The sequence below is a fragment of the Mustela nigripes genome, chromosome 10 (assembly GCF_022355385.1).
Source record: "Mustela nigripes isolate SB6536 chromosome 10, MUSNIG.SB6536, whole genome shotgun sequence".
Lineage (NCBI taxonomy): Eukaryota > Metazoa > Chordata > Mammalia > Carnivora > Mustelidae > Mustela > Mustela nigripes.
In genome coordinates this window covers 35,048,172-35,060,228 of record NC_081566.1, presented here as the reverse complement: position 1 = coordinate 35,060,228, position 12,057 = coordinate 35,048,172, and the positions used below count along the sequence as shown (strand labels likewise).

The 12,057-nt window shown below is 52.5% G+C and overlaps 1 protein-coding gene and 1 long non-coding RNA gene across 2 annotated transcripts in view; one reads left to right on the top strand and one right to left on the bottom strand.

Moving 5' to 3' along the window:
* LOC132025573 (uncharacterized) overlaps window positions 1–4,172 on the bottom strand; it is a 12,490-nt gene extending 8,318 nt beyond the window's left edge. Inside the window, exons 1-2 of the long non-coding RNA XR_009406646.1 lie at window positions 4,023–4,172; window positions 3,723–3,874 (exon numbers count right to left, since the gene is read on the bottom strand). This is a non-coding gene — a long non-coding RNA (uncharacterized LOC132025573). The remainder of the gene's footprint in view (window positions 1–3,722; window positions 3,875–4,022) is intronic.
* MAPKAPK2 (MAPK activated protein kinase 2) overlaps window positions 2,516–12,057 on the top strand; it is a 44,569-nt gene continuing 35,027 nt past the window's right edge. Inside the window, exon 1 of the mRNA XM_059413030.1 lies at window positions 2,516–2,991. Coding sequence (XP_059269013.1) covers window positions 2,707–2,991 — 285 coding nt within the window. The 5' untranslated portion in view covers window positions 2,516–2,706. The remainder of the gene's footprint in view (window positions 2,992–12,057) is intronic.

Sequence of the window (12,057 nt, the reverse complement as noted above, 5' to 3'; positions counted from 1 at the left end):
TATATAATATATATTAAATATATTAATATATAATATAACATATTAATATATATAATATAATATTATATAATAACATATAATATAATAATAATAATAATATTTCCTGATAATTTATAGTTTATGAAGGGTTCTCTTAAATAGGAGCTCATTAAATTCTCACTCAGCCCTGAAAGTCAAGGTTATTGTTTTTCTCATTTGTTCAGATACAAAGAGAGGTTAAACGGCTTACTCATGGTAATCCAACTTGAGGATGGATTTGAACTCAGGTCACTTGTCTCTAAAACTCTGTTCTCTTTCCCCTGTGCCTTTCTATCTCCGAAAGGGTGAAGAGCTTATCTTCTTTCTAGCCATGTGGAGAGAAGCAGGTGAAAACTCAATGCCAAGCACTGGGAAGCCCCCAGTGACACTCTTCTGTGGACAGAAAAAGACCAACTCAGAGCTGGGAGCAGCCCCAGACCAGGAACCTTTCATCAGCAGAGAAAGAGCCTGAGCAGCTGAGCTGCTGGAGCTTTCTACTTCCCCATGCTTGCCTCTGTCCCTCTCTCAGTCCCTGGGTATCTTCCATGTGTGCCTTGGTGACCTGAGAGGGGAAGGCGGTCTCCAAACTCTGTGGCCTGAGGTGGTCTCTGTGTTTTTGAAGAATCGGGGGGTGGGGTGTGGGGGGGACTCTAACCACATCTGCCCTCAGCTGCTGCAGCTGGGAGGCGAATCCCTCCACCTTCAGCTCCCAACCCGTGTCTATGCCGCTTTCGCCACATTGTTTTATTATACCTGCCTGTTTTCTTCCCTATTGATTAACACCACTTACCCCTGTGAGGCTGGGCACGGCCCCTTGTACACAGTTAGTTCGTCCCCTAAATTCACTCAGCTTCGAAAGAGCCAATATCTTTGTCTCCTTTCCAGCCCCATGGAATGAACTCTGCTGCTCAGCCTGGAAAGAATTGTACTGTTCTGGAAGGGTAACTCCTGCCTTTTGCTCCACCTCTCACTCCTTCTGGAGTGTTGGGGGGACACATTAGGGACCACATGTGGCCATAGCTCAAGCCCCATTTTAAATTTTGGGTTATCAGTAATCACACTGAAGTTTTGTCTTCACCTGTCTGGTTCCTTTGTCTTATTTCTCAACTGTTCTACCAGTCAGAGCCAGGAAGAGGTCAGCAGGCTTGTGTTTGATGATCACCCCCACACCCAACAGCAGCCTCTATTCAGAGGGTCCCCAGTCACCTGCCCTGGGCTGCTATAGGCCCAGCTAGATCCTTGGTATCTTCCTCAGAGGTATAGGGCTAATCTGGACTAGAGCTCGACTTCTTAAAAATACCCACTTCTGGGGCACCTGGGTGGCTCAGTGAGCTAAAGCCTTCAGCTCAGGTCATGATCTCAGGGTCCTGGGATAAAGCCCCACATCAGGCTCTGTGCTCAGCAGGGAGCCTGCTCCCCCCACCTCTGCCTGCCTCTCTACCTACTAGTGATGTCTGTCTGTCAAATAAATAAATAAAATCTTTAAAAAAAAAAATACCCATTTCTCCTAATGGTGCCAGTTCAGGGACTAACTCCTCCACGCTGCAGATCAGAACCTAGCTCCCAGACCTTCCTTTTTGTTGCGTTGTCTTATCTAATTCTCTCCACACCTGGTGGAAAGGTACTGCTATTCTTCCCACTGAGGGAGAGGAGAAATGGCTGGGTCAGGATCACACAGGAAGTCTGAAGGTCAGTCTAGCCTTTTCCCACTCAGTTTCCTTTTTATTTCATTTCATTTTACTTTTTTTTAAAGCTCATTTACGTGAAAAAAAGTTCAAAGTTATAATTGCTACATTCTTCATAGTTACACAGGGATAAATCTTTAACTGAAAAACAAATGTATGAGAAAAGTGCAACACTCAGAGGAAAATGGTCTGGAAAATATTTAATATTTGCCTCACACCCATGTTGAGGACGAAGGCCCTCGGTAATTCGGTAATTTTCGGTCACTCCTGCTCACCCCGAGATCTCCAGTGGCTAACACTAGTCAGCTACCCCTCGCCTTCAAAATACACCCCGTCTCCCAATTGGCGGCTGCGGTCTAAAAGACACGCACAATTGGAAGAAAGTGGCTCTTCCATCTGAATTATACAGCCACTTTCATACACCTCCCTCTTCCCTTTGCGCGGCCCGGATCCGTTACGAACTTGGCTTTCTCAGCCCCCATTCCCTGCCCTTCAGCACCCCCAGCCCCAAGCCCGCAGCCCCCGCCCTCCGCACTCCGGATGCCTCGCGTCCTCCCCTTTAAGGCCAGCCCCTCCCCCACGCCCACACCTCCCCGGCCCCGCCCCGCCTCCCCAAGCCCAGCCTCTCCGACCCTCCCCTTTAAGGATCGGCCCCGGACGCAGACGAAGCTGTGACGCGGCCGCCGGCCCCCGGGCTGGGTACATTGTCGCGCGGCCGCTTCCCCCCCGGGCCGGGCCCCCGCCGTCCCGCGGTCCCCCGAGCGCCAGGCCCCCGGGGGGAGGGTGGGAGGGAGGGAGGAGGGCTGGTGGGCGGCAGCGGCGCACGGCGGGACCCACGGAGCCCCGCGACCCGCCGAGCCTGGAGCCGGGCCGGGGCGGGGAAGCCGGCTCCAGCCCGGAGCAAACTTCGCAGCCGGGCGGGGGGTGGCGGGGACCCCGTCCGGAGCCGGAGGAGGGGGCGGCCGCGGGCCCTACCCCCTCTGCTCCCGCGTCTCCGGGCACCATGCTGTCCAACTCCCAAGGCCAGACCCCGCCGGTGCTGTTCCCCAACCCGCCGCCGCCGCCGCCGCCGCAGCCCCCCGCCCCGGCCCAGCCTCACCCCCCGGCCCAGCCGCCGCCGCTGCCCCCGCAGCAGTTTCCCCAGTTCCATGTCAAGTCGAGCCTGCAGATCAAGAAGAACGCCATCATCGACGACTACAAGGTCACCACCCAGGTCCTGGGACTGGGCATCAACGGGAAAGTTTTGCAGATCTTCAATAAGAGGACCCAGGAGAAATTCGCCCTAAAAGTAAGTTCGGGGGCCGGGGGAGGGGAGGAGGGGCACGGGGGGGGGGGCTCCCGGGGACGACCCCCGCCCCCGCGCTCGGAGCGGCCGGAGCGTACAGTCGCCGGGCGCGATCGCGCCGACCCTCCCCGGACCCCGTGTCAGCCCGACCCGGTCGCCGAGGAGTGGCGGCGGCTCCGCTGCCGGGCCCGGCGCCCGAGCGGAGCCAAGTGCGCGGCAAGGGGCCGGCGGGCCGCGGGGAAGGTCAGGTCCGCGAGGACCACGCCGCCCGACCGAGTTTCCGGTCACCTCCGGGTGTGAGTGGCGGGACCCGAAAGGACTCGTGAGGACTCTGCCATTTTGGGGTTTGAGCGGGATCCAGCCGAGGCGCAACGGTTGGCTTCGGGACCACTTCTGCTAATTTCACCCCGGCTCAAGGAAGTGATTTTCGGGGGTTGTGGTTCCCCATCCTCTCGTCCCTCCTTTCTTTCTTTCTGCGGGCACAAAAGGCCCATTACTCATTGAGCTGGTTGGTCGGTTAGTTTGGAGAAGTCGGATCGCTGAGGTTTATTTAGCCTCGCTCCTTATTTGGGAGCCGGAATGTGTGATTTCACTTCCCTGGGCCTCCCGAGCGCGGCCGTGCCGCCTTGGGGCGCGCCGGCCCGGGAGGTGCCAGGCTGGAGATTCCGCGGGGACACCGCCCCCCGGGCGCGGGGGAGGGACTGTTTTGATCCGAGAGCAGGCTCTCCTCCTACCTTCAGTGCCTGTGAGGCTCCAGATGGGAGGCCAGCAGGCTCCGGCGCGATGTCTGCTGTTTCCATAGCTCCATTGATCATTGTGAACCCGGTCTCTAAACCGCGGCTGGGCCGGGTGCTGATGCCGCAAATCGGGGATGGCCGCTTGAGCCCTGGACATAGGCGATTGGTGGACAGTAGGAGGGAGCGTTATCCTTGAGCTGAGGAAACCCAACCTCTTTTTTCTTTTTTCTTTTTTTTTTTTTTAAGGGGGTGTGGTGGTTGGGGGTGGGGTGGGGATGAGGATTTAAGAGAGAATACCTATTTCAGAAGTTAAACAGAATGGACTTGGAGGTCTGCTGAGATGGGTGGGTCCCCAGTGCTGTGTGAGCCAGTGTTCAGGGTCACTAAAAAGGTTTTCCCCTCAGACAGGTTTCAGATCAAACCACATCTCTAAAGGTGACACAAACAGGCCTGTTTCCCCTGGGGCGTCTTAATGATTGGAGGAGGAGAAAAATACTTCCTGTGTTATATTTTTCTCCTCCCCCTGGCTGCCCCCCCCATCCCCAACCAGCTGTATTTCAGCTATTAATACAAAACTCAGATAGGTGTGATGGGTGGAACTGTTGGAATATATAATAAAATGTAATAAAACTCTGGCACTTTGCAGTTGCAGAGAGCAAGCAGATCCGATTTCCAGATTTTAAGGCCTCTAAAATTATTTCCTTGATGCTTGCATCCTCCTTGGGTGGGGAGAGCTTTCAGCTAGCCCCAGCACTGTCAGATTGTTCGGCTTTTACTCTAAGCTGTTGCTGTGGACTCTTTGGTGGTTGTGCCTTAGACCACTTTTTCCATAGTCATAAGCGGGGACCGGGAGGAGGAGTGGTGGTTTAACTGTGGCTCTGACCTTGGGGAGTAGAGTTGAGTGAAGACTCTGACCACAGTTAACCTGTACCGGTGAGGACGTGACAGCCGTTCTTTCTGGGAGAGTTTTCTATCCCTCTGAGAGGCCATCTGCCTTCACCCATCAGCAGTTTGGGGACGAAGGCTGTTCATTCCCTTGGATAGCTGAAATATTGTATAAAGACTTCAGAACAAAAGCTCTCCACTTCTTTTTATTCTATATAATGACACAGAAAACCACACGCTAAAATGTTTAAGAGTGGCAATTCAGATTTCTGTTGTAATTTAGATTTCTGTTCTTGTTATGAGCCTCAGGAGCTGCTCTCTGACCCCCTTGAGATTTGGATATTCCCCTTCTGTAAATAGTTTTGAAAGGAAAAATCTGGCAGTGTTTTAAATAGCACTCATAATTCATCTTTCTCAGGTAAGAAGTGGGTGAAGATTGAAGTCAGTCTGTTTTGACAGGCAGTCTGCACCCAGATCTTATAAGTTGACTCAACTGTTAAATTGCAGATTCCCACACATCTTTGTGTAAAAACTTAATAATAGTGGAAGAAAGAAGGTATGAGGCATTCCGAGACCGACAGCAGTGTCGACAGCACTTCCATATCCAAATATTGGCTAAGACATAATTACAGCTTGTGGGGGGAATCTGGTCCAAAGAATCCTGTTTGAGACATACACCAAAGAGATTTCTAGATGTTGAATCTTGATGAACTTAACCTTAGGTGCTGAGCAGTGGAATGGTTTTCAAAACCAGGAGTGTTTTGATTATAAAACAAGGGGGCTGGATGTTGTGGGCTAGGATGGGTTGCCCCATTGGGAAAGTGACTGAGGAAAAAGGGATCAGACCTTTACTCTACGTGTGTTAGGTCGTTCCTGGGGATTTGAGACAGGAGCTGTAGGAGGACTGGGGCACGGTCTCGGATGGGGTTCTGATCTCTGCTGCTTCACGGCTCCGAGAGTGGATGGGAGGTTGTGGTTAAGAGGTCTGGTGACCTCTTAGCCCTCTTGAGGGAAATCAGTACTTTAAAAAAAAACAAAAAGTCCCATCTTGTGCTGCTGCTTTTCTACCTCCACCTCACAGAGCTAACATATCAGGGCTTTTAGTGGGTGCCGTGACCTCACCTCGCCATCTCTCCTGGCTGCTGTTGCTACGTTCTGAGTCATACTCGCACTTGCTCAGAGCCGGAAGGGACTTCAGAGGTCATCTCATCTAACCCCCTTGTCTTGCAGATGAAAAAACCAGGACCCAGAGCAGAAATCACTTGAGGTCATAGAGCCATGCACTTGGCCGAGGCAGGATTAGAACTTGGGACGCCCGACTCCCTGTCTCAGGCCCCTTCCCACTTCATAACTGCAGTGGCGTCCACAGGCCCAGACCTGGGGTTGGCTGCTGCTCCAGAGCTCCTCAAGCCTCAGGAGCTGCTCTCTGACCCCCTTGACTGTTCGGTATTTATTGTTGGGCTGTTGGGCAAAGGGGTGCCGGGTGGGTATTTATTGCATCCCCAGCAGTAACCCCCGAAGTTGGAGGGGCAGCTTATGTACCAACTCAGCAGCTTCATGAGTTTTAAATCAGGTAACCAGCTTAAAAAAAAAAAAAATATATATATATATATATATATATATATATATATATATATATGCATGCCACCTCCACACCTTTTAGGGAGTGTTTGAAAGAAATCTTATTATTTTTTGTAGAAGAACGTAGGAACCATATTAACTGTTTCTTTGGTAAGGACACCTAGTCTCAACCCACTTGTGTAATAATTGGCTGTATGCCCCCTGGGGTTCCTCAGCTGCTTCCTGCTTCACTGTGTCATGGTGACTCTTGGGTATTAGCTGAACAAATTTAATTAAAGCTGGCACTGTTGTCCCTCTCTGCTGCATGACTCTGATTAGTTGAAGGGTGCTGTTGCTTTACAAAATATAGAATGTTGTCATACCTTACCTCTGTTTATCTTTCCATTGCGTGGATTAGAGAGAAAACAAGGTCCTGTGATGTCTTCTCCTTTCCTTTCTCCAGTGGTTCTCCCTCCCCAGGTCACTGTGTGTCACTGTGGTGGGGCTTCCTCTGGTGTTCTGAAGGGGAGATAATCGGAACCTCATGTGCTTGTTCCGGACACACAGGGAGGCACGGAGCTCCCACAGCCGCGAAGGACAGGCAGCATCCCACTGGCACACCTCATGCTTGGATACCTCCTGGGTAGCACGCTGGGTAGCACGGCTATGTGAGGGCCCTGTTCCCAGATGGGGTTTGCTAGATGAAATCGCATGGTGAGGAAGGTTTCACTCACTAAAATGGCCTCTTTTAAAGAAGAAGAGAGGGGTGCCTGGCTGGCTCAGTGGGTTAAAGCCTCTGCCTTCAGCTCAGGTCATGATCCCGGGGTCCTGGGATCGAGTCCCACATCAGGCTCTCTGCTCAGCGGGGAGCCTGTTTCCTCCTCTCTCTGCCTGCCTCTCTGCCTACTTGTGATCTCTTGTCTGTCAACTAAATAAAATCTTTAAAAGAAAAAAGAAGAAGAAGAAGAAGAGAACATGAGGTGGGGCAAATGGCAGAGGTGGAGACAGAGAATCTCCATCAGGTTCCAGACCCAGCACAGAGTCCAAGGTAGGGCTTGATCTCACGGCTCTGAGATTGTGACCTGAGCTGAAATCAAGTCGGACACTTAAACTGACTGAGCCACCCAGGTGCCCCAAATTAGCTTCTTATATCTCCTTTGCTTATAGGTTGTTAACAGTTCACTGAGCATCCTGCTATATGCTTGGTCACATAAAGTGCCTTAAAACTTGAGGGGTCAAGAAACTGATTCGGAGAAGGCATTAACAGATGCAGTGTGTGTTGTCCTGTATGGCAGCCAATACCCTTGCATGGCTATTTAAACTAATGTTAATTAATCTAAATTAAGTTGAAAATCAGGGACCCCTTGGTGGCTCAGTGGGTTAAAGCCTTTGCCTTCGGCTCAGGTCATGATCCCAGGGTCCTGGAATCGAGCCCTGCATCAGGCTCTCTGCTCTGCAGGGAGCCTGCTTCCTCCTCTCTCTCTGCCTGCCTCTCTGCCTACTTGTAATCTCTCTCTGTCAAATAAATAAATAAAATCTTAAAAAAAAATAAATAGAAAATCGGCTAGCCACCTTTCAAGTCTCCAGTGGCTACATGTGGCTACTGGCTGCTGAACTGGATAGCACAGAAGCATATACTCCTCCTATTAGAAAGTTCTGCTGCATTGTGCTGGTCTAGAGGTGAAATCCTGTGGTTGGGGCTAGAAGAGTTTTGGAAGGGAAATCTCTGAGGACTCTAGGAACCAGGGACAGTTCATTGCTGGGCCTCTGAAGTATGAGCAGGTCTGTAGGAGTGGCTGGTGATGCTGGCCCTGAGGGAAGAACTGGAGATCAGGTGGGCAAGGACCAAGTAGGGTTGGTGACCCAGAATTGAACCTAACCTAGCTTTATTTATTTATTTAAAATTTTTTAAAAGGATTTTATTTATTTATTTGACAGAGAGCTCACAAGTAGGCAGAGAGGCAAAGAGAGAGGGGGAAGCAGGCTCCCTGTGGAGCAGAGAGCCCGACTCAGGACTCGATCCCAGGGCCCTGAGATCATAACCTGAGCCAAAGGCAGAGGCTTAACCCACTGAGCCACCCAGGTGCCCTTAACCTAGCTTTATATTAAAAGTGGTTGTTACAATATTTGAGGGGCATGAAGTAAACTCACAGGCAGAAGGATGACAGATCATTGAGGTTTGGACCGTGGAGGTCCTAAGTTTCTAGTTTCAGAGACCCCCCTCCTTCTCATGGGGCCTTGGCCCCTATTTACTGCAGTCAGACTCTTGGCGTCCACTGAGGCAGGATTAAGTTGGGTCAGATCATGGTCCTTTTTCACTTGTGAATTGTGGGCTTTGATGGAGCTTGAAAATAATCTCCAGCTAAGATCTGGGATCAGGGACTGACAGAAGGGAGGAGAAAAGCAGCCCCAGGCCTCAGGACCAGGTATTGGTGGGTGCCTGGGAAATGAAGAAGCTCCTTTTCGGGAGGAAGAAGGTGTTGGTGCCCATGATTAAGAGGTTTTGACTGGTTGGGACTGGAGGACTTGACCCATCTTCAGTTGGCAAGTCTACTTGAGAAGCAGGTGTAGCGACTCAGGGAGAGGCTTGGAGGAGCCAAGCTTTGGGACTGCAGACTTAATCCTCGGCCAGATCCTGGGGTGGGAGGAGGGGCTAAAGTTCCTGTCACCCACAAATCCCAGGGATGTATGGAGGCTGTGCCAGGAGGAATGTCACCCACTGTGGGGAAGGACAGGGCATTGGCATCCCACTGGAGTCCTCCCATGAGTCCCGAGGCCCTCCGGTGTTGTGATTCAGGACTGTCCCTGGTGGTCTGAGGTCCTGATTCAGGCCCTTCCAAGGGCCACGTGGGTTCTCTTTTTCCCTCTTCCCTGGACTGCACCCTTCCAGGAGCTTCAGTGTTCTAGGAGGGAGGTGGGTGCGCCGGGCAGAGTTGTTCTTTGTGTTTGAAGGGGCTGCGGTTGCTCTTGGTACTGATATAAGCTCGGGTGGTAAAGACAACCATATCCCTTTGCACCTTAGAGCTGTTGATACTCCCTGGTCATCTTTCTTGACTGCTTCCATCTTACCAGAGCGGGTGGTTAGGCCAGTCAGGAAAGGGTCAGCGCTATGTCCAGGGTCTTACCCTGTGTCTTAATCAGGGACGCAGTTCCCTGGGACCTCCTCTTCATCTGGGTTCCTTTGTTTTTTTTTGGTTGCTAGAGGGATGGCCCTTGCAGTGCAACTCTCAGCTCAACTAACTGGTCACTAGGCTTTTTCTATATAGGTCACCTCATAAATGGGGACATTGGTAAAGAGAAGGGACCATGCCACTGGGCAGCTTGATGTACACCAAGTATGTAACCTAAATTTTGTACCTTTTCTCATCATTAGAGGGATACTGATATTTTGCATTTTAAGATATATCTTTGGATACAAATTTTTAGAGATGAGTTTTTAATTACTGGTTAAGTGCTAGAGAAGAGAAGAAAGCAAAAAAAGGGGCCCAGTCTATGTGTCCTGCTAACTGGTCATGTGACCTTAAGTAGGTCAGTTAGGTTTTCCAGGCTTTGGTGCATGCGTCAGAGGTCAGGCTACAAATTACTCCTGAGCACTGGCATTGGGGGGTGGTGGAAGGCAAGAGGCTGAGAGCCGGCAGGGTGACTTGCTGACCTCCCCGTGTCTGACCATCAGCAGCGCCTGTGCCGGCGTGGATGCCCTTTTGATAAGCTTGATGCTAGGCTCTGAGGTGGCTGTGTCCAGTTAATTAATAATCATCATTGACCAGCTGCTCCCTCTCTCGTGTGAAGACTGGGAGAGTGTTCCAGCTAGCGCCTCAGCAGAGAGGATGGGCTGTGTACCTCGGGAGTGGGGGTGGCGTGGAGATCTAGTCTTCCCTTGAAGTCAGAGGAATCTTAGTATAGTTGTGTCTCACGGTGGAGATGAGGAATTCTTTATGTTCTCCATCAGAGACTTGTTTCCCATTTGAGGTGTGGGGCCAAACATGGCCGCTGTGATTGGCGGTGCAGGCACAGGGGCACCTGGCCGAGGGGGCTGGTGAGGGCTGTGACCTAACCTGTTGTCCACCAGGCAGGCTTTGTGTTGGCTTGTGGCTGGGCTCCTCCAGACAGGGGTCTTCTCATTCACCCAGAGATACGGTGTGGGCTGGGAGCTGTGCGGAGGTGAGAGGTGGGGACTGTTCCCAAAGCTGATGAGGAAATTAGGATTTACATCCAAGTACCACCCCCCACCCCACCCCAAGACGGTATAAGACTGGATATCAGAAGTCCAAAGAAGCAAGAGGAGAGACGGATACCTGGTGCTGGCTGTTCTCTTTCCTCTTCTTCCTGCTCACTTAGTGCTGAGCAGTAGTTTCATCCCTGAAGATTTGGAGTGTGGGGTCCTGGGTGCCAGGCCATCATACGTGGTTGGACGAAGAAGACACAGAGTGGAAAGCAGAATAAGGTTGGACACAGCCTCTGGTGGTGCAGTGTTGGGATCTTTATTCTCTGATCCAGTAAACATCTCTGTGTGCTATCTGGCCGGGGGAGAGCCTGGGACGTGGCCCCAAGGTCAAACCCTATCTGTAACTCTTGCCCCCCTCTAAGACCGGCCATGCTCTGTGTTTATTTTGCTAGGAACCTGAGCTGCCTAGAAGGGTCATATGAAAGGGCATCTTACTCTTGAGGGACATCCCAGGCATCTCCGTGGCCAGTGTCCATGCAGCACTCATCTGGAAGGTGAGGCGTGGTGGCTAAAGACGGAAACTGTGTGGCTTTTTCTGTCTCAGAGAACATGAGGGGAACACGGGGGCCTGTGCTGTTGATGCCTTCTCTGCTACACTCATCTCCATTGAGTCTTTTGAACCTAAAGCAAAGGGAAAGGGGACCTGCTGACAAGCCCCTGCCGGCTCCTCCGCTGTCCTGCTCCTCTGGGAACCTTGCCCCCCACCCCTCTGCCGCAGGTGATGGCGTCAGTCACCTTGTGGCCATTGTGATGATCCGTAGTGTCACTGGGCTCCCAGCCCACACACGGGACATTTGCAACCTGGCCTCCCGCCCAGGGCCTAGAACTGCTACTCAGCCCCTCTGTACCAACAGCTAAAAATAAGCTCGCTACTGCTGCAGTCTCCCCTCACCACCCAGCCCTGCCGTCGGCCCCGGGTCTAACTGCCACGCCGCAGACCTGCATCTCTCTCCTTGCGCCTGGTCTCCCTGTCTACCCCCTTCTCCTGGGGCTGGGAGTGAGCCATGGCTGGTGCTTCTCCAGGTAGCTTGTCCCACTCCTCTCACTCAGGAAAGCAAGTTGCCCCCAAGCCCCTGCCTAGCCCCAGCTGTGTGAGAAGAGGGCAGTGCGTGCCAAGGCTCCGTGGAGCTGCCTTGCTTCTCCATCAGGGGAAGGCTTAGGGGGAGGGCGCCCAAGTTCATTGGAGTCAATGAGATTTTTGCCTGGGCTTCCTCCAAGCTGCTCTGGCCAGCAGGCCCCCCCTGCCAGAAGGGGTGTGGGGGTGAGTAGGAGAGCCCCGCATGAGGCTGTCCGTGGCCCTCACCCTGACTGCCCTGTGGCTGAGCCGCCTCCCTGCCCTGGGCCTCCTGCCCTGTTGCCCCGCTAATTCTCCACCTCTGCAGTGTGGGGCTTCAGGTTACGCACAGGGGTGTGACCTCATCCTGCTGGCTTCCAGGGCTCACTGAGCCCTGACCCTCAGGGCCTCCTTCCTGGGTCAGGCCAGGGCCCCTCTGGCCTTCCAGCTTTGCCACCTGCACTATGTCACAGAGAACAGGGGTCTCTCCTCTCTCCTGACAGTGGAGGCAGGGTTACTGCTGATCTGAGCCCACGGAAGCCCATTGAGGCAGCCTCTTCCCTTACTGCCGGGGGGTCCTGTGCAGGCGAGGGGAGGAGGCTCAGGTA